Source organism: Crocuta crocuta, unplaced genomic scaffold (genome assembly GCF_008692635.1).
Source record: "Crocuta crocuta isolate KB4526 unplaced genomic scaffold, BGI_CrCroc_1.0 scaffold168, whole genome shotgun sequence".
Classification (NCBI taxonomy): Eukaryota; Metazoa; Chordata; class Mammalia; order Carnivora; family Hyaenidae; genus Crocuta; species Crocuta crocuta.
In genome coordinates, this window is record NW_027532591.1 from 2,391,851 (window position 1) to 2,414,441 (window position 22,591).

The following is a 22,591-nucleotide window of genomic DNA, read 5'->3' on the forward strand; positions in this document are numbered from 1 at the left end:
GGCCTCTGCAATACAGAGAATGGGGAAAGAAAGAGAAATCAAACAAACTGCAAATGGGTGGCCTGCACAAAATATCCTCATACCTTCAAAAGGCAAGTCTACCTGACAGCTCTATGACAACCTACAATTTGTATGGATTTTTCAATACTGCAATATACTATCAAAGTAGAACTATTTTATAAAGATTAAAGCATAGACTACAGACAACATTCTAGTTTTGCTAATTAATATAATTTAAAATTTTTGATTACAAATGGAAAGCAATAATAATAGAAAATTTTTAAACATTCCAATTGAAAATGAATCACTTGGTTATCACCTAAAAAAGTATTTATGTTTAGATTTTAAACTATTACACACATATAATCATTTCAATAGTATCTTAAATCTTGGAAAAAAGAAGGCTATAAACAAACTCAATCAATCACATTTAATCAAGTGATACATTCCCTTTTTTGGTAGTTATTTTACTACTAAAGCATAGGAGGGACGTTTTACGTGTATTGGAAGTCCCCTTCAAAACACTGTCTCAGATGATTTAAAAAGAGCAGCTGAAGATATGTGCAAATAAGATTTTATTAACATAGTTCTTATTTCTTCAACTGTTGTTTCCAAGGCCCTTAGGTTCAGGAATGTCACTATCAGAAATGTCATCATTCTTAGAGAAAAGTTATTTGGGAAAGAAATGTTTTGCTTCTTCCTTAAAGTGAAGTAGACAAAATAGTAAAGAGAAATATGTATATGAAGAAACATAACCACATTTATGCAGATATAATTCAGTAAAGAGGTCAAAAATTTAAAAAACAAATGAACAGCCTAAAATGATAGTTCAGCTTTGTTTCAATTATGAGTTAGAAACAAATAAAAGAATTATTCACCTACAGTTTTATAGCTGGCAATATTTCTCCAACAGAACTTTTAGACAGAGTGAAACACTTTATATTTCATAACCATGCTGTTTTCTCCTAAATGTGCTATTTTTTCCCCTAAAAGAGATAATGGCCTTGAAGTGGGCATGTTCTGGCATAAAATGATAATATCAATATGAAGGAAATTTTTATCAGATCTTATGTTAAAGACATTGTCAAATAAAAGCACTTGGATTTAATCCTGAGGACAACAGGGAGTCATGAAAGATTTTAAACAATAAAGTAGTATAATCAAATGATTTACATTTTAGTTTTGGTGCCATTGTGGAGGATGGACCAGACAGAGTTGGAGATAACTTCAGAATCCAGTAAGAAAGCTGCCATATAAGTGCAACAAACCTACTGAAGACGTGGTCTAGGACTGAAGTTGTGGGGCTGAAAAAGTTGCAAGATGTTATAATCATTCATTTAATAATAAACAGAGGGGAAACAAAGTACATTGCCTAATATTTTCTTTTACTATCATACTATGGAAAAAATCCCAGCAGGGACAAAATGCTAAACCACTGATCAGGGCCAAAACTTTGGATTAGCAAAGCAAGCAATGCAGCAATACCTATAAGTCAGGAGGGTCCAAAGGGCAGAGATCTGATACAGAATGAGGTTGTGGAGAGGAGGAGACCAACCAGCAGAGAGACCCACTTAAGGTCAGGTTCAGGATATAGACACATGGATGGTGTCATTACAATATTTGCCCAAAGTGAGGAAAGGTAAAGCACACTTATTTCTTTGAGAATAAAGAAAGGAATGAGAAATTATGTATATATTGGAAATAAATTAATTACATTGTTTGCTTTTTTATTAAATTTATTATTTAAAAAGTTTTAGTGAGCCCTTACTGTCAGGAATACTCTCCATTTCTGGGAGTTAGTTATAGTTTGCCATCTCCTGAAAGTACCATTATCAATCACACTGGCATTCAGGTCTTTCTGCATAATATCACAAGAACCGGTAGTTTTTCCTGGTTGCTAAAATTCACCAGGATAATTCTTACTAATCCTTTAATACTCAGCTCATTGTAGTCCCTTCTAAAAAGTCTGCCAACTTGCCATCCCCTCATCCTACAACACCCTACTGAAAAAGACATGTTTTTGATGTGCTTTCTCATTACACAGTATTTATCCCTATTAGAATCAGAGGTATTACACATCATGGTTAGCTTCTGACAGGCCCCAGGATATGCCATTTGTCCCAGCATCCCTTCCAGGTTAGCACTTGTTCTGGGCAAAAATATTTGCTTTAGACAATAAATTTTGTGGTTAATTTAATCACAGCCTCTGTCAGTCTCTCCCACTGAACTCCTTTAAGCCAGGAACTGTGTGTTGTATTCCTCCCACAGGGTAAAACATATCTACTGATTGGTATATTTATAGAAAAGAAAAGGTAAGATTCTGTCATGTCCCTCAAACAATCTAAATCAAAAAGTCTGTCATAATTATAATTACACACAACTTTAAAACACTTCTTCATTAAACAGAGCAGTTTATCTCATTTCTTTGAGAATGAAGAAGGGGGCAGATTCTACAAACAGAAAATTCACCATTTATTTTTTCTTAGAGATGCTAGGCCTCACATACTATATGATTTGATTTTTAAATATTTGGAAACATCTCTCAACATAATTTTTTGCAAGAGAATCTTTCTTGATTTAAAGGTTAATGGTCATAAGCTCTTGGTTCGGAGTGATCAATGATCAGTCTAATATATTTTTCTGCTACATCACTTCATTCTGTAATTTAGGAAATTAAGTATCATATTTTAACTTTAAATTACAACAATCTTGATTTTCTCAGAAATCATAAAGACCTAAGTGCAAAATTTAAAAATTATGAAAATATTGCTAAGTGTCTAACACTGAGATAAGCTTTTATAAAAATTATGATCCAACATAGCACAGTGGTTACAAGCACAAATTCTGGAGTGAGACCAACTGGATTTGAACCCCAGGTCCACAACCTGGCAGCAGAATGATCTTGGTAAAATCATCTAACCTCTTAGTGTCTGTTTCCCTACCTGTTAAATGAAAATAATAACAATAGAAACTACCTCATCGGTTTGATATGAGAACTAAATGAATTACTTATGTTAAATACTTAGAAATCTGCATGACACAGAGTAAATTCTATATTCATATTTAATACTATTATTATTTTAATCATATCAAAACTGAGTTCAAATACCCAGTCTGATACTTGATTAGTTAACTGTATAGTCATAGGTAAATGATTTAACATCTCTAGGCCTCTACTTCTTCATCTGTAAGATAGAATAATACCTACCTCAAAAGATGTTAAGGATTCAATGAAATAAAGTATGTAAAAGTATGTTCTGAGCTTCACAAAACGCCTATGTCTGGACCATTAACTATTATAGGAAGACCCAGATTCAAATCCTGGCTCTACCTCTTAAAAACAGCATAATTTTCACATCTGCTTAACTTCTCTAAGCCTGATTATCTGTGAATCAGCATTAATAATACTTACTCTGAAGAACTGTTGTGATAATTGTATTTATTTCATATACATTTATTGAACACTTGTTATGTACCAGTCTGTGGACTAAGCATGATACATATGTTGAGTTCCTATAGAACTTACAAACTTCAGACATTTAGACAAGTACTTTTAGTAGAGTGGAAAGTATATAGACTGCAATAGGTCTGTACAGACGGGATCCTAACCTAGTCTAGGGAGTCCTGAAACAATAAGTATTATAGGTGATACATGTTAAGCTCCTTATTCAAAGACTGGGACACACTAGATATTTGAAAAATGGTAACTATAATTAGTCATTTTTAAACCTTATAAAGTATTTTCTCCATCTTTAGATTGATAGAATGGGGTTCAAAGACATAAAGTAATTCCCAAGATCAAGTCAGGCTAGGATTCAAAACCAGATCAACTGACTCCACACATTGCTCTTCCCACAACTACAAAGTTAACTTCTGATGCCAAAGGAGAATATTGTTAACTTAAAATCTCCAAATATTCTTCTAATTCTTCTTATTAGCACCCAGAACAATATTTGATTGTCTAACTTTTCCAAGCCTAAAGAACTTAGACTAGAATAATCAAGAATACTATTTGCTCAGAAAAGCATGAATTACCTAAAGTATCTCTCTCTTGAGATCTCTCTCTTACAACCTTTACCTAAGTCCTTGTCTCAGGGTATGATCCTGGGGGTACCCTAATCTAAGGTTCCTATGTTGTAGCGTTGTTGGATTGGTAATAACACTATAAACATACCCACAAAAGTACCTGGCACATTTTAACACTCTTGAAGTGATATTATACATGTGCCAGAATTATAACCTGAAGTTGACAGCCATATATTATACTAAGTCTTTTTTATATATTATGCTACTTTGCATAATAATCCTATGATGTAGATATTTGTTTTCCTAATTTTACAGATGAGTAAGTTAATATATGAAACAGTTCTGTCTGAAACCAAAACCTGCATGATCGGCATTATATTATAATGCCATTTTAATTAATTTAGTTAACATAATACCTTCCAGATTTATGCACATTGTCACAAATAGGATTTACTCTTTTTTTTCTTTTTCTTTTTTTTTTAATGTTTTATTTATTTCTGAGAGAGAGAGAGAGAGAGAGAGACAGCATGAGCAGGGGAGGGTCAGAGAGATAGGGAAACGCAGAATCTGAAGCAGGCTCCAGGCTCTGAGCCAGCTGTCAGCACAGAGCCGGACACGGGGCTCGAACCCATGAACCATGAGGTCATGACCTGAGCCGAAGTCGGAGGCTTAACTGACTGAGCCACCCAGGTGCCCCAGGATTTACTCTCTTTAATAGTTGAATAATATTCCTCTGTACATATGTGTGTGTGCATACGTGCATGCATATCACACTTTCTGTGCTCGTTCATATATGGAAGGACATTATGTTGTTTCCATATCTTGGCTATTTTTAATAATTCTGCAATAAAGTCAGTTGTACAGGAAATAGAAAAGTTGCCAGAGCCTGGGGGAAAGAGGATATGGGGTTATATAACTGAAGTATTGAGGTTCTAATGTAAACCATGGTTACTACAGTTAATAATACAGCATGGTATATTTGAAAGTTGATAAAAGTAGACCTTAAGGATTTCTAACATACAGAAAAGTTACCTATGTTAATTATGCAAGGTCATGGATGTGTTAATTATCTTAATATTGGTAATTATTCTATGTTACATATAGAATATTTTACATACATGTATATATACCAAATCATCACATTGGACACTTTAAATATATATAATTATATTTTTCAATTATTCCTCAAAAGTTAAAAAGGAAAAGTATATGAACCATTTGCATATCCAAAAAAAAGTGAGATATTAGCCTAAAACCCCTAATTTCTATTGCAATCATGGCACATTTTCATACTGTACCAAGAATAAAAACTATTTTCTTTTAAAAGGAAATAAAACAGTAATTTTTAAAGATTACATGAATACAATAAAATTCCATCAGAGAAATTAAAAATAAAAGTTTTAAGGTTTTATTTCCATCATTTTGAAATGGTATATAAAACAACTAAACCCTGTCTTTTACTGACCCTCTTTCATGCCACAGTAATTTAAATATTATATTAAGTCTGCAAGACTAATTTTTAGTATAAATTATATTGTTCTTCTCTTATGCAATATACATATATTCATATCAATTACAAAACAATATTATATTGCATATGATGGCAACCAAATAGTATTTATTTGGATTGTTGTTGTTGGTTTTTTGTTTTGTTTTGTTTTGTTTTTTAAGAGAGAGAGAGTGCGCACACAATCAGGGGAGAGCAGCAGAGAGAGACAGAGAATCCCAAGCAGGCTCCATGCTCAGAACAGAGCCTGACATAGGGCTTGATTCCACGACCTGGGATCATGATCTAAGCTGAAATCAGGAGACAAATGCTCAAGGGACTGAGCCATCCAGGTGCCCTTTGGATGGCTTATTTTAAAACAAGTAGATAATTTCTAATTTTTCTTAACATAAAACCTATATATCCTATCTTACTATATACATATATATTATTCATATGTCATAAATTGGCCTATAATAAGGTAGTGTATATATGCAATGGTTAAAACCATGGCCTTTGGAGTCAGGAAATCCTCATTTTCAAATTCATCTACACATATTGTCAATCATGTAATTCAAGTGAAATAACTTTACATTGGAGCATTAGTTTCCTCACCTACAATAGATATATAATACCCCAGAAAGTTTCAGTGAGTATTAAATGAGATAAATTGTATATATCATTTATCATAATGTCTGATAAGCAAAATTTGTTTTGTTTTTCTTCTTAATGTTCTTGCTGCTATTAATATTAAATTTTTATGTAAATATAAAAATATTTTTATTCATCTTAAAATCTCACTTCATGAAAATGATTTTGTTCACTATCTGTCCTCCCTCAGTTATTCACACGTTTATTATGCTTCTTGTTGTATGACTATTAGTACATTAGGCACTGGAGAACCAAAACTAATAAGAAACCATCCCTGACTTCAAGGTTTCAGTGAAAGAAAAAAGAAAGAAACAACTAAATGACTGCAATGCAATAAAGGCTATCATACAAGAGCCTACTTGGTGCCTGTAAACAAAGAGGTAGAGAAAGCCAAACTTTTCTGAGAGGTACTGTTTCTCAGAAGAAGAAATGCTGGACTGAGTCTAAATTAACATTTTACCAGGAAGAGGAAGGGATCTAGGTCACAGAGAAAACAGTATATGCACACATACAAAGGCTTGAGAGAAGTTGGCAGATTGGGGAAAAGCAAGCAATTAAATATGATTTTTTTTTCATGACAGCTGTAAGAAAATTAATTTCTCCCTATCTTTCTATTGCTCAAATTACTTCATTCATCAGGGGCGCCTGGGTGGCTCAGTCAGTTAAGCATCCAACTGCAGCTCAGGTCATCACCTCACAGTTCATGGGGTCAAGCCCCACGTAAGGCTCTGCAGGAGTCTGCTTCAGATTCTGTGTCTCCCTCTCTCTCTGTTCCTCTCCTGCTTACGCTCTGTCTCTGTCTCAAAAATAAATAAAGATTTAAAAAATTTTTAAATACTTCATTCATCATATAAATACAGTATTAATTTAGTGCTTAATTTTGTAAGCATTCTCCTTAGTTCTGTGGGAGAGCAGGAATTAATCAGACTCAGATTCTGTCCTAAGCAGGTTATAGTGTAGTAGAAGAGAATAAAGTTTTAAAAAATCATGAGAAGTGTCAGATATCTATAGAAAGATAAATTTATGGTGGTCTTCTGTTTTCCCAAGGGTAATATTACTTATAGAATGGAGGGGGAAAAAACAGAGCAGGGATTCATTTGAGAGTTCTGTAGAACATCTTTCTCATTAGAAAAAGATAACCCACCAGTTCAGGGCCAGGCAATATACTAGGCACTTTACATATTCCACAACTCAGAAAGCAAAAACATTTATGAGGGCCTATTTGAAGACAATATACTCCATCCACATGAAAAAATATCTCCCAATCATTGAATCAATTAATCACCTTATTCTTCCAAAAGTCTACACCTCCAGAATCCTTTTCACTACACAACACATCAAGCATCCACGGTCAGTAGCTCAGAGTTAGCACATAAGAGAAAACCCCTGACTTTCCTGTTTTAAATAGGGAAAATCCCTAAAATAAGTACCTGAATTTAAATTAGATCAGATGAAAGCTGCATATGTCAAACAAATTGTTTCGAGTGCCAACTGAATTGCTTTCACTAAGATACCCTTTAGTATCCCCCAGTCTACACTGAAGGATGTTACAAAATACACACCTATGAAATACATTGTTGTAAATGTCATAGGTATATTCTTGAAGATGTTATTCACCACATTTCAGTGTCTGCTTTAGAAGGACAATAGGAGGAATTTCTGCAAGATTTCAATATTTGGTTTATTTTTATCTTATGGACATTGTTTGTCTCATGGTGCTGGCTACCAGAAAACCCTCAGTTAAATTTACTGTCTACCTATAGCAAATTTATGGCAACTCATAGCTTGTATTTTATGTACTCATCCAGCTGAACTTTCTTTTTGTATTTCCCCTTTCTAAGATTTTCTCACTTACCTATTTTTTCAATATTATTATTATTTTGTATCTATTTTGGTAAGGTGTTCTAATTATTTAATTAGAAATATATTTTTTTTCTTTAAGATGTAAGGTAGGCATCATTCCCCATTAAATGATGAGAAAACTATGGCTTAGTTTTCAAGTGAGAATTTAAACTTTAGCCTGACACCAGAGCATGTCCACTTAACCAATATACTATTACTGCAAGGCTTATGCACTACTTGCACAGACATAAACCAATTATTCATACACATTTGGAGAAATATACATTATTAATTTGGTTACCAGGTGGTCACATTGAGTAATTTCTGCTACTGAACTTTTCAGTAAAGGATGGAAAAAGATGACTAAGGTCAAGGAAAATATGCTCTAGGAAAGAATTCTGGATTATTTCAGACTTTAGGTAAACCAAAGCAACATATAATCTTTAAAATGAGGATAATTCTGACCCTTAGAGAACTACTATTATTATAAAGAGCCTTCAAATCTTTAACTGAGGTAAAAAGAAATCCAAAAGATATTTTCTAGGCACCAAATATATCCCAAACAAGGCAATAATGCAAACTTCAAGGAAACTGTTCTTAATTACATGGACAGTGTTCATGTCTGAATGGAAGAACACTACAGTACTATCTTATAGGTTGAATTATGTGCTCCCAAAATTCATGTTAAAGTCTTAACACCCAGTACCTCAGAATGTGACCTTAATAGGAAATAGGGTCTCTACAAAGATAATGAAGTTAAAATGTAGTCATTAGAGTGGCACCTGTTCCAACATGACTGGCATCATTATAAAGAATGAATATTTAGAGAAAAACAGGCACAAAAGGAGAATGTCAAGTGAAGATGAAGGCAGGAAATGGGATGATGATTCTACAAACCAAAGAACACCAAAGATTGCAAACCACCAGAAGCTAGAAAAAAAGGAATGGCTTATATTCTTCTTCACAACACTTAGAAGAAACCAACCCTACTGAGACCCTGATCTCAGACTTTCATCCTCCAGGATGGAGAGACAATAAATTTCTATTGTTTAAGCCACAGAGTTAGTGGCTCTTTGTTATGACAGACCTAGCAAACTAAAATAGTATGGAATAAACAAAGAGCAAAACCTTGCATAAACAAGTTTTCAATTGTTGATATAAACAACCAATGTTCTTAGGGTTCAGAGAAGAGTCATAGAAGTGAACTGCCATGCCCCTTCAACTAATCACACACAAACACAAACACACACACACACACACACACACACACACAGGCACGCACAAAAAATGATTAATAATTATAAAACAAAATTTACCTTTCTCATTAGTATTTTCAAGACATTCTGAGTACCTTCTATGTGCCATTCAGAGTATGAGGCTTAGGGCACAAAAAGAGTTAACAAGATCCATTCCCTACTGGATGGGAATTTACAATCAAGTTTTGAACTTCCCATTTGGAATAACCACAGCATTTGATCACAATATTGTGATGCAATATTACTTTTGCTGTTTTGTTTGTGTTCAACTGAATCTGTCCCCTCATCATTTCTTTATAGGCAGACCTTCTCTCTGACAAAGACTAACTTCTGTGAGCATATCATACAGAACCAGATACATGATAAACATTCAGTAATTAATGATTTATCATATAATCAATTTATGTCAGTTTTATCCCCAAAAAAATAATATCTGAAAAAGTATTTTATAGAATATAAAGTGCTATACCAATGATCATTAGTATTAACATTATACCATTAATCACATTGGAACAAAAACACAGCATTTCATTTTCAAGTACTCTAAGTTAATTCTTTGAAAATTGCTTCTTCCCTGATAACATGTTCCAATATGAAGAAATATTAAATGGGTTGAATCACAGTGAATGGCCAGATGAACTGTATTTTGAAACAATCTAAGACAAATTCAAAAGCTAGTATCTTTAATACACTCACCACTTTCAAAACAAGCATCAAAGATAAGATGTCCTTTCTTGGGCTGCCCACAGTATCCAGATGGAAGCACTGTATATTTGCTCACATTCCCTCCAATGGCATCTTCATTTCCCATATCACTGCCTATTTAAAAAAAAGGCTCATGTTTAACATAAATCAAAATATATTTATTAAAAGAAGTCCAACACGATTTTTTTAATTATTTTCCCCATTCCCTATCATTTATTGCTTATCCAGAGAGTAAGAAATGAACTACATAATGTAGTGTAGAAACAAGCAACATTTTGAAATCATAAACTAAGGTCTGAAATCTCACATCTACTACATATTAATAATTTGTGATATAAGGCAATCAACTTAATTCCTTTAAGCCTCAGTAGTTCTCATCCAAAATAAAGGAAAGCAAAATCCATCCTTCAAAATAGGGTTTATGAGAATTAGATATGAAAATATCTAGCATGACTACTTAAATCCAAAGGATGCTCAATAAGTTTCATCAATTATTTAATAAATGGTTATTATATTTAAATCGTCATAAATACTTAATTATTTTAATTCATATAAGCAATAATTCTATAACTAGAATTATAACTTCCTAACGTTTCCTAATCAGAAATTATTTGAGAACCACTGAATTAACCTATAAGTTATATTTCCTAATAGGAACTTTATTTTTTTAATTTTATAAGTTTCACTTAAACCTAGGATGTAGAAAGTCGGAGATATCATAGCTTACAACTTAAATATACATATCCTAACAAAGAACAAATTCATAACTTTAAAAAATTCTATCAGGGGAGGGGCCAACATGGTGGAGAAGTAGGGGGATCCATACTTCCCACATCTCTCAAACAAAGAAGGGCTGAAGCCAAAGGACTTTGAACCCCAAGAGTCTGGGAGGAAAAGAGATGGAGTCTGCCAAGGAGAAAATGGGAAAACCAGACGGCGCCATAGGTGGGTGACTGCAAACTGCTGGTGATAAAACCGGCCACGCAGGCACAGAAGGGAGGGATCCCCTTCAGCAGAGAGACAAAGGGAAGAGAAAAATGGGCTGGGGAAGCATAGGACTTTATCTAGATAAGAGGAAAACTTCGAACTGGGATGGAGAGGGATCCCAGCTCTAACTGCAGGGATTTCTTCGGACTGGGGCAAATGCCCTGTTCACACACCTGGGTAGGAGGGGAGCCCACCCCGGGCTTGGTGGTAGATCAGAGGCATAGTCTGCAGCAGAAGAAACCAGTCCCCTCCCATGAAGTGCTACAGGACTGCTGTTGGACCACACGCACAAAGCAGGAACTTAATTCCCAGATAAGCATGAGATACAAGAGACAGCAGAGCAAGATAGCCCACCTCTGGGCTCTTGGCACAGTGAGGATGAATCCAAAGGAGCGATTTGGGTCCCCTGGTCTGTGAGGAAGGTACTGGGGGTTGCCATTTTTCTCCCCATAACCACCAAGGTGGGGCCTCAGGGATCCTCCGGTGGGACCCACAGTGGAGGTGGGACCCACAGTGGAGGCGGGACCTGCCTACACCAAACCACTGCCTCTCCATGCCAGGGAATTACATATCTACTGCAGTTGGATAGACACTATGGAACCAGATGGGCCCCTCCTCCAGACCAGCACTGTGGCACTGCCCAGGTTAATTCTAGAACAATTCTTGTTATGTGTTTTATTTTATTTTATTTTTTAATGTTCATTCATTTTTGAGAGACAGAGACAGACAGAGCATGAGCAGAGGAGGGGCAGAGAGAGAGGGAAACACAGAATCCAAAGCAGGCTCCAGGCTCTGAGCTGTTAGCACAGAGCGTGATGCAGGGCTCAAACTCACAAACCATGATATCATGACATAAGCTGAAGTCGGGCGCTTAACCGACTGAGCCACCCAGGCACCCCAATTCTTCTTATTTAGATTTATTCTCCTTTTTCTCCTTCTTATCCCTTACCTCCTCTAGGCTGGTTACTCTGGTTACTTGTTTGCTTAAACAAACATCCACTCTCTTGATGCTTGTTCTATACCTCCTTCTTTACTTTCTCTCTCTCTCTGGAATAATCATACTATATAGTTTCTTTGGGTAACATTATCTTCATTTCTTTTTCCTCACCTCCTTCCTTATTCTCATTTCTCTCTCTCTAGACTAAGCCTTTTAGTCTCTCTGCCTGGTCAATAAATATTCATTTTTCCTTTTTCCCTGACCCTGCCATTTCTCCTTCTATATGCTTTTTCATCGTCACTGCCTCTACCTGTTCTCCACTTGTAGCTGGTGTTTCTGGTTTTCTGCTTTCAGACTGCTTTTTAGGGTTTTTTTTTGTTTTTGTTTATTTGTTTGTTTTATGTTTGTGTGTTTGCGTGTTTTGGTTTCCTGTTGGTCTGTTTTCCTTTCCAGGGCTACTTCAAGGAACAAATCAAAGTACACTTGGTTGAAGGTCGAAAACATCATTACAAGTAAGGAAATAAAATAACAGAGAGCAAGTAACACTCTCCAGAAAACACTTCCTGAACAGCCAGGCCCTGGACAGTGTATGACCCACCTTTAATGTAACAGTAATCACAGAGCACATAACAAGCTTTTAAAACTTAAAAGGGACAGAAAACTAGCCAAATGACAAAATGGAAGAATTCTCCACAAAAGAAATTCCAAGAAGAAGTGACAGCTAAAGAATTAATCAAAACAGGGGCACCTGGGTGGCTTAGTCGGTTAAGCGACCGACTTTCGCTTAGGTCATGATCTCGCGGTTCGTGGGTTCGAGCCCCGCGTCGGGCTCTGTGCTGACTGCCAGCTAAGAGCCTGGAGCCTGTTTTAGTCTGTGACTCCCTCTCTCTCTGACCCTCCCCTGCTCACGCTGTCTCTCTCTCTCTCTCCTAGAAATAAATAAAATATTTTTAAAAATTCTTAAAAAAAGAATTAATCAAAACAGATATAAGCAACATAACAAGAATTTAGAATAAGTCATAAAATTAATCACTGGGCTTGAAAAAAGCATAGAAGACACTAAAGACTCCATTGCTGCAGAGATCAAGAATCTTAAACATAGTCATGATGAATTAAAAAATGCTATAAATGAGGTGCAAGATAAAATGGAGGCGGCCACAGTTCGGACTGAAGAGGCAGAGGCATCTAATACGTGAATTAGAAGATAAAATTATGGAAAAAGAGGAAGCTGACAAAAAGAGAGATACAATGATCCAGGATCAAGAAAGGAGAATTAGAGAGCTAAGTGATGCAATCAATTGAAAGAATGCCCATAGTATAGGAATTCCCTAAGAAGAATAGAGAGAGAAATGGGCTGAAAGGGTACTTGAACAAATCATAGCTGATAACTTCCCCAACCTGGAGAAGGAAACAGACATTGAAATTCAAGAGGCAGGGTGCCTGGGTGGCTCAGTCGGTTAAGTGTCTGACTTCAGCTCAGGTCATGATCACACAGTTTGTGGGTATGAGCCCCACATCGGGTTCTGTGCAGATAGCTCAGAGCCTGGAGCCTGCTTCATATTCTGTGTTCCCTCTCTCTCTGCCCCTCCTCCACTTGTGCTCTGTCTCTCTCTGTCTCAAAAATAAGTAAAATTTTTTTTAAAAAAGAAAAATGAAATAAATTCAAGAGGCACAGAGGACACCTCTCAGACATAACTTGAATCAATCTTCTGCACGACATATCATAGTGAAACTGGCAAAATATAAGGATAAAGAGAGAATTCTGAAAGCAGCTAAGGATAACTGGGCCTTAACAAACAAAGGCAGACACATAAGGGTAGTAGCAGACCTATCTACTGAAACTTGGCAAGACAGAAAGAATGCCAAGAAATCTTCAATGTGATGACCAGAAAAAATACGCAGCCAAGAATCTTTTATCCAGCAAGCCTGTCATTCAGAATAGAAAGACAGATAAAGGTTTTCCCAAGCTAACAAAACTGAAGGAATTCATCACCACAAAACCAGCCCTACAAGAGATCCTAAGGGTGACTCTATGAGTGAAATGTTGCAAGGAACACAAAAGAACACAGACCTCACTACAAGTATGAAACCTACAAAAAAAAACAATGACTCTAAACCCATATTTTTCAATAACCCTGAATTTAAATGGCCTAAATGCTCCAATCAAAAGCACAGGGTATCAGAATAGATTAAAAAACAAGACATATCTATTTGCTGTCTACAAGAGACTCATTACAGACATGAGAACACCTTCAGAATGAAAGTGAGGGGATGGAGAACTATCTATCATGCTACTAGAAGTGAAAAGAAAGCAGGACTAACCACACTTATATCAGACAAACTAGACTTTAAATTAAAGGCTGTAACAAGAGATGAAGAAGGGCATTAAATAATAACTACAGGGTCTATCCATCAGGAAGAGCTAACAATTCTAAATGTCTATGCACCAAATTAGGGGGAACCCAGATATATAAAACAATCACAAACATAGGCAATCTTATTCATAAGAATGTGCTAATTGCAGAGGACTTTAATATTTCACTTACAGTATTGGGTAGATCATCTAGACAGAGAATCAGTAAAGAAACAATGGCCCTGAATGATACATTAGACCAGATGGACTTGACAGGTATATTTAGAACTCTACATCCCAAAGCAGTGGAATACATTTTCTTCTCAAGTGCTCATGGCACATTCTCCAAGATAGATCACATTCTGGGTCACAAAGTAGTCCTCAATAAATATAAAAGAACTGAGATCATACCAAGCACACTTTCAGATCACAATGCTATGAAACTAAATCAACCACAGGAAAAAGTCTGGAAAACCTCCAAAGGCATGGAGGTTAAAGAACATCCTACTGAAGAACAAATGGGTCAACCGGGCAATTAGAGAAGAAATTTTAAAATATATGGAAACAAATGAAAATGAAAATACAACAATCCAAATCCTTTGGGATGCAGCAAAGTGAGTCTGAAGAGGAAAATACATTGCAATCCAGGCCTATCTCAAAAAAAAACAAGAAAAATTCACAATACAAAATCTAACAGCACACCTAACGGAACTAGAAGCAGAACAGCAAAGACATCTCAAACCCAGCAGAAGAAGAGAAATAATAAAGATCATAGCTGAAATACACAATATAGAATCCAAAATAACAGTACAACAGATCAATAAAACCAAGAGTTGTTTTTTTTAAAAAAATAAACAAATTTGATAAACCTCTAGCAAGGGTTCTCAAAAAGAAAAGAAAGAGCACCCAAATAGAGAAAATCATGAATGAAAATGGATTTATTACAACCAATCCCTCAGAAATACAAGCAATTATCAGGGAATACTATGAAAAATTTTACTCCAACAAACTGGACAACCTGGAATAAATGGACAAATTCCTAAACACTCACACAGTACCAAAGCCCAAATGGAAAGAAATATAAAATCTGAACAGACCCACAACTAGTGAAGAAACTGAATCAGTTATGGAAAATCTCCCAACAAATAAGAGTCCAGGACCAGATGGCTTCCCTGGGGAATTCTACAAGACATTTAAAGCAGTTAATACCTATCCTTCTCAAGATGTTCCATAAAATTAAAAAAAAAATAGAATCCAGACTCATTCTAAGAAGCCAGTATTACTTTTATTCCCAAACCAGACAGAGACCCAGGCAAAAAAAAAAAAAAAAAGAGAGAGAGAGAGAGAGAGAGAGAGAAAACTACAGGCCAATATCTGTGATGAATATGAATGCAAAAATTTTCAAAAAGATACTAGCAAATCAAATTCAGCAGCACATAAAAAGAATTATTTACCATGATTAAGTGGGATTCCTCCTGGGTTGCAGAGTGCAGGGCTGATTCAGTATTCACAAATCAATTGATACGATACATCACATTAATAAAACAAAGGATAAGAACCTCATGATCCTGCCAATAGATACAGAAAAAGCATCTGACAAGATACAGCATCCTTTCTTAATAAAAACTCTCAAGAAAGTCAGGATAGAAGGAACATACCTAAACATCATAAAAGCCATTCATGAAAGGCCCACAGCAAATACCATCCTCAATGGGGGAAAAACTGAGAGTTTTCCTCCTGAGATCAGGAACATGACAGGGATGTCCACTCTCACCACTGTTGTTTAACATAGTGTTGGAAGTCCTATCATCAGCAATCAGACAACAAAATGAAATAAAAGGTATCAGAATTGGCAAAGATGAAGTCAAACTTTCACTTTTCACAGATAAGAAGATACTCTATATGTAAAACCCGACAGACTCCACCAAAAGTCTGTTAGATCTGATCCACGAATTCAGCAAAGTCGCAGGGTACAAAATCAATGTACAGAAATCAGTTGCATTTCTGTGCACCAATAATGAAGCAACAGAAAAAGAAGTCAAGAAACTGATCTCATTCACAATTGCACCAAGAGCCATAAAATACCTAGGAATAAACGTAACCAATGTTGTAAATGATCAGTATGCTGAAAACTACAGAAAGTTTATGAAGGAAATTGAAGAACACACAAAGAAATGGAAAAATATTCCACGCTCATGGATTAGAAGAATAAATATTGTTAAAATATCAATACTACCCAGAGCAAAATTGCACCAGCACTTTTCTCAAAGCTAGAACTATCCTAAAATTTGTATGGAACCACAAAAGACCTCAAATAGCCAAAGTAATATTGAAGAAGAAAACCAAAGTGGGAGGCATCACACTCCCAAACTTTTGCCTCTACTACAAAGCTGTAATTATCAAGAGAGTACGGTGTTGGCACAAAAACAGACACAAAGACCAATGGAATAGAACAGAAAACCCAGAACCGGACCCACAAATGTATGGTCAACAAATTTTTGACAAAACAGGAAAGAGTATCCAGTGGATAAAAGACAGTCTCTTTAGCAAATGGTGCTGGAAGAACTGGACAGCAACATGCAGAAGAATGAAACTAGACCATTTTCTTACACCATATACAGAAATGAATTCTAAATGGATAAAAGATCTAAATGTGAGACAGGAAACCATCAAAACCCTAGAGGAAAAAGCAGGCGACAATCTCTTTGACCTCAGCCACAGCAATTCCTTACTCAACACATCTCCAAAGGCAAGGCAATTAGAAGCAAAAATGAACTGTTGGGACCTTATCAAGATAAAAAGCTTCTGCACACCAAAGGAAACAATCAACAAAACTAAAAGGCAACCAACAATATGGTAAAAGATATTTACAAATGACATACCAGATAAAGGGTTAGTATCCAAAATCTATTAAGAACTTACCAAACTCAACACCTTAAAAACAAATAATCCAGTGAAGAAATGGGCAAAAGATATGAATAGATACATACGTGTCTTTTTGCAAGACATCCAGATGGCCAAGAGACACATGAAACGATGCTCAATGTCACTCATCATCAGAAATCTACAATCAAAACCACACTGATATATCACCTCACACAGGTCAGAACCTAAAATGAACAAATCAGGAGACTATAGATGCTGGGGAGGATGTGGAGAAATGGGAACCCTCTTACACTGCTGGTGGGAATGCAAACTGGTGCAGCCGCTCTGGAAAACAGTGTGGAAATTCCTCAAAAAATTAAAAATAGAACTATCTTATGACCCAGCAATAGCACTACTAGGAATTTACCCAAGGGATACAGGAATGCTGATGCATAGGGGCACATGTACCCCAATGTTCATAGCAGCACTCTCAACAATACCCAAAACATGGAAAGAGCCTAAGTGTCCATCAACTGACGAATGAATCAAGAAGATGTGGTTTATCTATACAATGGAATACTACATGGCAATGAGAAAGAATGAAATCTGGCCATTTGCAGCCATAGGGATGGAACTGGAGGGATTATGCTAGGTGAAATAAGTCAGTCAGAGGAAGACAGATACCATATGTTCTCATTCATATGTAGATCTTGAGAAACTTAACAGAAGACCATGGGGAAGAGGAAAGGGGAAAAAGTTACATAGGGGGAGGGAGGCAAACTATAAGAGACTCTTAAATACTGAGAACAAACTAAGGGTTGATGAGGGGTGGGAGAGGGGGAAAGTGAGTGATGGACCTTGAGGAAGGCACTTGTTGGGATGAGCACTAGGTGTTATATGAAAACCAATTGAACAATAAATTATATTTTAAAAATAAAGGTATTTTTCTTTCAAAAAGATGGTTAGGATTTAAACTCCTGCTCCATGCACCCCAGTATTGGGAANGAGAAATGGGAACCCTCTTACACTGCTGGTGGGAATGCAAACTGGTGCAGCCGCTCTGGAAAACAGTGTGGAAATTCCTCAAAAAATTAAAAATAGAACTATCTTATGACCCAGCAATAGCACTACTAGGAATTTACCCAAGGGATACAGGAATGCTGATGCATAGGGGCACATGTACCCCAATGTTCATAGCAGCACTCTCAACAATACCCAAAACATGGAAAGAGCCTAAGTGTCCATCAACTGACGAATGAATCAAGAAGATGTGGTTTATCTATACAATGGAATACTACATGGCAATGAGAAAGAATGAAATCTGGCCATTTGCAGCCATAGGGATGGAACTGGAGGGATTATGCTAGGTGAAATAAGTCAGTCAGAGGAAGACAGATACCATATGTTCTCATTCATATGTAGATCTTGAGAAACTTAACAGAAGACCATGGGGAAGAGGAAAGGGGAAAAAGTTACATAGGGGGAGGGAGGCAAACTATAAGAGACTCTTAAATACTGAGAACAAACTAAGGGTTGATGAGGGGTGGGAGAGGGGGAAAGTGAGTGATGGACCTTGAGGAAGGCACTTGTTGGGATGAGCACTAGGTGTTATATGAAAACCAATTGAACAATAAATTATATTTTAAAAATAAAGGTATTTTTCTTTCAAAAAGATGGTTAGGATTTAAACTCCTGCTCCATGCACCCCAGTATTGGGAAAGCACCTCTGGATGCCACCCAATATGTTGTCCCAGCTGGTTTTGTCCTGTGCCGCAGCACTTCAGAGGGGACCAGTTTCTCCTGCTGTGGACTGTGCCCTTGACCTACCACCAAACCCAGAGGTAGCTCCCCTCCTCCCCAGGGACACAAACAGGGTAGCTGGCCCCAGTCTAAAGAAAGCCCTGCAATTAGAGATGGGATCCCTCTACATCCTGGCCCAGGTTTTTCTCTTGTCCAGATACAGTCCTATGCTTCCCCAGATGCTCTTCCTTTCCTTTTGTCTCTCCACAGAAGAGGATCCCTTCCCTCCACGCCTATGTGGCCCATTTTATATCCCCCGGTTCATAATCACCCACTTATGATTCATGAAGTTGTCCCAGTTTCTCTTTAGTGGGCTCAGTCTCTTTTTTTCCCAGAGTCCTGGGGTTCAAAGTCCTTTGGCTTCAGCCCTTCTTTGTTTGAGAGACACAGGAAGTACAGATCCCCCTACTTCACTATGTTGACCCCTCCTCAAAAAGAAAAACACCTTAAAAAAAAATTAAGGCCAGGGGCACCTGGGTGGCTCAGTCAGTTGACTCTTGATTTCATCTCAGGTCATCATCTCACCAATAGTGGGATCAAGCCCTGTGTTGGACTCTGCACTGACACTGAGGAGCTCACTTAGGATTCTCTCTCTCCTGCTCTCTCTGCCCCTCCTCCAACTGTACTCATTCTCAACTCTATCAAAATAAATAAATGAACATTTTTTTTTAAATTAAGGCCCTAATGCAAAAATTATGAGGAAAACAGGAGATGAGAAAATTCATTATCAGCAGGCTGATGTAAGAAATGTTAAAAAAAGTTCTTCTGGCCAAAAGAAAATGATAACAGCTACAAACTAAGATCCACACAAAGAAAAGAAGGACTCCAGAAATTATAATGAAGGTAAATACAAATATTCTCATCTTTAATACTCCAAAAGATACATAACTACAAAGAAAAAATAGTTGCAATTTATTATGAAATTATGCCACATGTAGTAGTCAAATATATAGCAGAAGTAGCAGAAAAGATGGGAGGGAACAATTGGAAGTATGCTGTTTTAAGCTCCTTAAATAAATAAAAAGCTGTATAATATTGTTTGAAAATAGATGAACAATAATAAATTAAAGATGTATACTTAAAAGCCAAGCACCAAAAAAAATCATATATTACCCAAAAGTGAAGATAAAACTTTAAAAAATAGCGAATTAGTCCAAAAGAAAGCAAAAAACAAAAGAGAAAAACTACAAAGACCAGATAGACCAAAACTTGCACAATACTATAATTCATATATTAACATCAAATGGTATCTATTGCTATTCTGCTGGCAAAGATAAAAAATAGTTTATATACATTATTCTACACTTCCCTAAGAATTTTTATTAGTTATATTATTATAATTATTCTGTTGAGATGATTATCAATGTGATGAGTACTCTTAGAGAGCATTTTGGACATCTGTTGAGGTTTTTCTTTATTTTCATAATGGTGAAAGAACACTGATGTTATTTGATTGATAGAAGACAAGAATTGCTAGATGTACTGTAGAGGAGAGTCCAGCACAACATTCAAATGTCCTGTACAGGCACTAATATATGTAAAAATCCTATTTATAGTTATGTGAGTTTAGAAATTAAGCTGTTATACATGCTTTGTATGGCTTTAGTAAATACTGATTTTTCCAAGAATACAACTACCATGTAAACCAAGAAAGGATTATAATTTATTTTTTCATAATTTTATCCAGAGGTATCACCATTTTAGGAAGTAATGTCACCAAGAGCATTGTCATGCACCATATTTGATTCACTAATATAACACCCCTACATCAGTTAGTATTAGTAGCAGTTGTGTTTACAGTGATTCTACACACAAATGCCAACATTATAATTCTACTTGTTTTCCCTATACCTGAACATATGATATCCCTGTTTTCCCTTGTGGATAATCCTAGTCACCCTAAGGACCTACATACAATATCATCTCCTCTGGGAAGTCTTACTTGACTTTCCCAAAGTTGCTCCTCTCTGTGACAATAGCATCTTGTTTATACCTTTGCTGTAGCATTAATACCTTTTTATCATTAATTATGTGTGTCTTTTTACCCATAGTTATTGTGGTTTCTCATCAGAAGAATCTAATTCTTTATCTTTTTATCACTACTCTCTCTCTCTCCACCTCAGATATGACACAATTTTGGCACAATGTCAGTAATCTATAAATATTCGCTGAATTACTAAATACAAATTTAGGAGTTAAATTTTATTTCAATTATTGAATATTAGTTTTTGTATACCTGTTGAGAGCACAGGGAATACATGATATATTTTAAATTCATCAAAAGAAAAACGACAAAAACAGAGAGAGGGAGAGAGAGAAGCAAACCATAAAACAGACTCTTAACTGCAGAGAATAGATGGTGCTTGGAGGGGAAGTGGGTGGAGGAATGGGTTAAATGGATGATGACTGATGGGTATTAAGGAGGGCACTTATTGTGAAGAGCACTCGGTGTTTATGTAAGTGATAAATTACTAAATTCTATTCCTGAAACTAATACTACACTATATGTTAACTAACCGGAATATAAATAAAAACTTGAATTAAAAAAAAAACACAAAGATAGGTTGTAGCATTTGGTAAAAACTATAATTCAAGGAGCAGTAAGAAGTGTTAAACTAACAACCCCACTCACCTGAAACACTATTTAGATTTTACCACGGAAACCACTGCTAATATTTGAAATGAGATATAGTCACATACATTGATATAGACACTTACTGAATGAACCATGAGGTTTTTTTGTGTGTTTTTAATGCTTATTAACAAATCCTGATAATAACATGTTGATCTTAAATGAGGCCACAAATGTGTAATATCTTTAAGATATGAAGTCATTGGAAATGGGCAGTGTGTATTACATCAGTATCATATTCTTTTTTTATAGCATGCAGGAAATAATAAAAATTTACTTTACAAGCATATGTTAGGAAATGAAATTGTGTCATGATGATCCAAATTAAGGAAATATTATGGAAGTGAATCAATAATTCATACTCTTTCTGTCACATACATTGCATTCTGAAACAGGTTACTAATGTTTCCTAATTGTGAATTTACCCAGTATGTAAAGTCACTCTTGCTACTTACAACAAGCCCCTTCTATTTTGCACATATACTTTAGACTCTGTATGAGTCACTGTGCTTCTGTAGGTACATACATAATGTGTAATATTATAACAGCTCTGGAAAGTACATTGATGTTGCCATAAAGGGAAGTTAGGGAACTTGCCTAAGATTACATACTTGGCAGGTTAACAGAGCCAGTCTTCAAACCTGGAGCCATTTGACTCCAAAGCTTGTGGTCTTTCTGTTATACTGCACCATTTTTCTAGGTTGTATCTAGATGAATACTATCATTTGGTTGACTTTTGGGGGTTTTTTGTTTTGTTTTGTTTTTTAATTTAAATTTTTTTCTTAAATAGTTCATTATCAAGTTGGTTTCCATATAACACCCAGTGCTCATCCCAACAAGTGCTCTCCTCCATACCCATCAACCCCTTTCCCCTCTCCTCACCCCCATTAGTCTCTCATGGTTTCCCTCCCTCCCCCCCCCCAACTCTTTTTCCCCTTCTTCTCCACCATGGTCCTCCATCAAGTTCCTCCTAATTTGCCTATATGTGCAAACATACAGTATCTGTCCTTCTCTGCCTGACTTATTTCACTCAGCATAACCCCTCAAGGTC

General features: G+C 36.0%; 1 protein-coding gene across 9 annotated transcripts in view; it reads right to left on the minus strand.

Moving 5' to 3' along the window:
- Positions 1-22,591, minus strand: part of AGBL4 (AGBL carboxypeptidase 4) — a 1,406,556-nt gene that overhangs the window by 1,253,341 nt on the left and 130,624 nt on the right. For all 9 annotated transcript variants that reach the window (XR_013338939.1, XM_077779716.1, XM_077779717.1 and 6 more), the window contains exon 2: positions 9,958-10,080. Coding sequence is in view for 8 of the 9 variants with exons in the window: in XM_077779716.1 (XP_077635842.1) it covers positions 9,958-10,080 (123 nt within the window). In the remaining variant the exon portion in view is untranslated. The remainder of the gene's footprint in view (positions 1-9,957; positions 10,081-22,591) is intronic.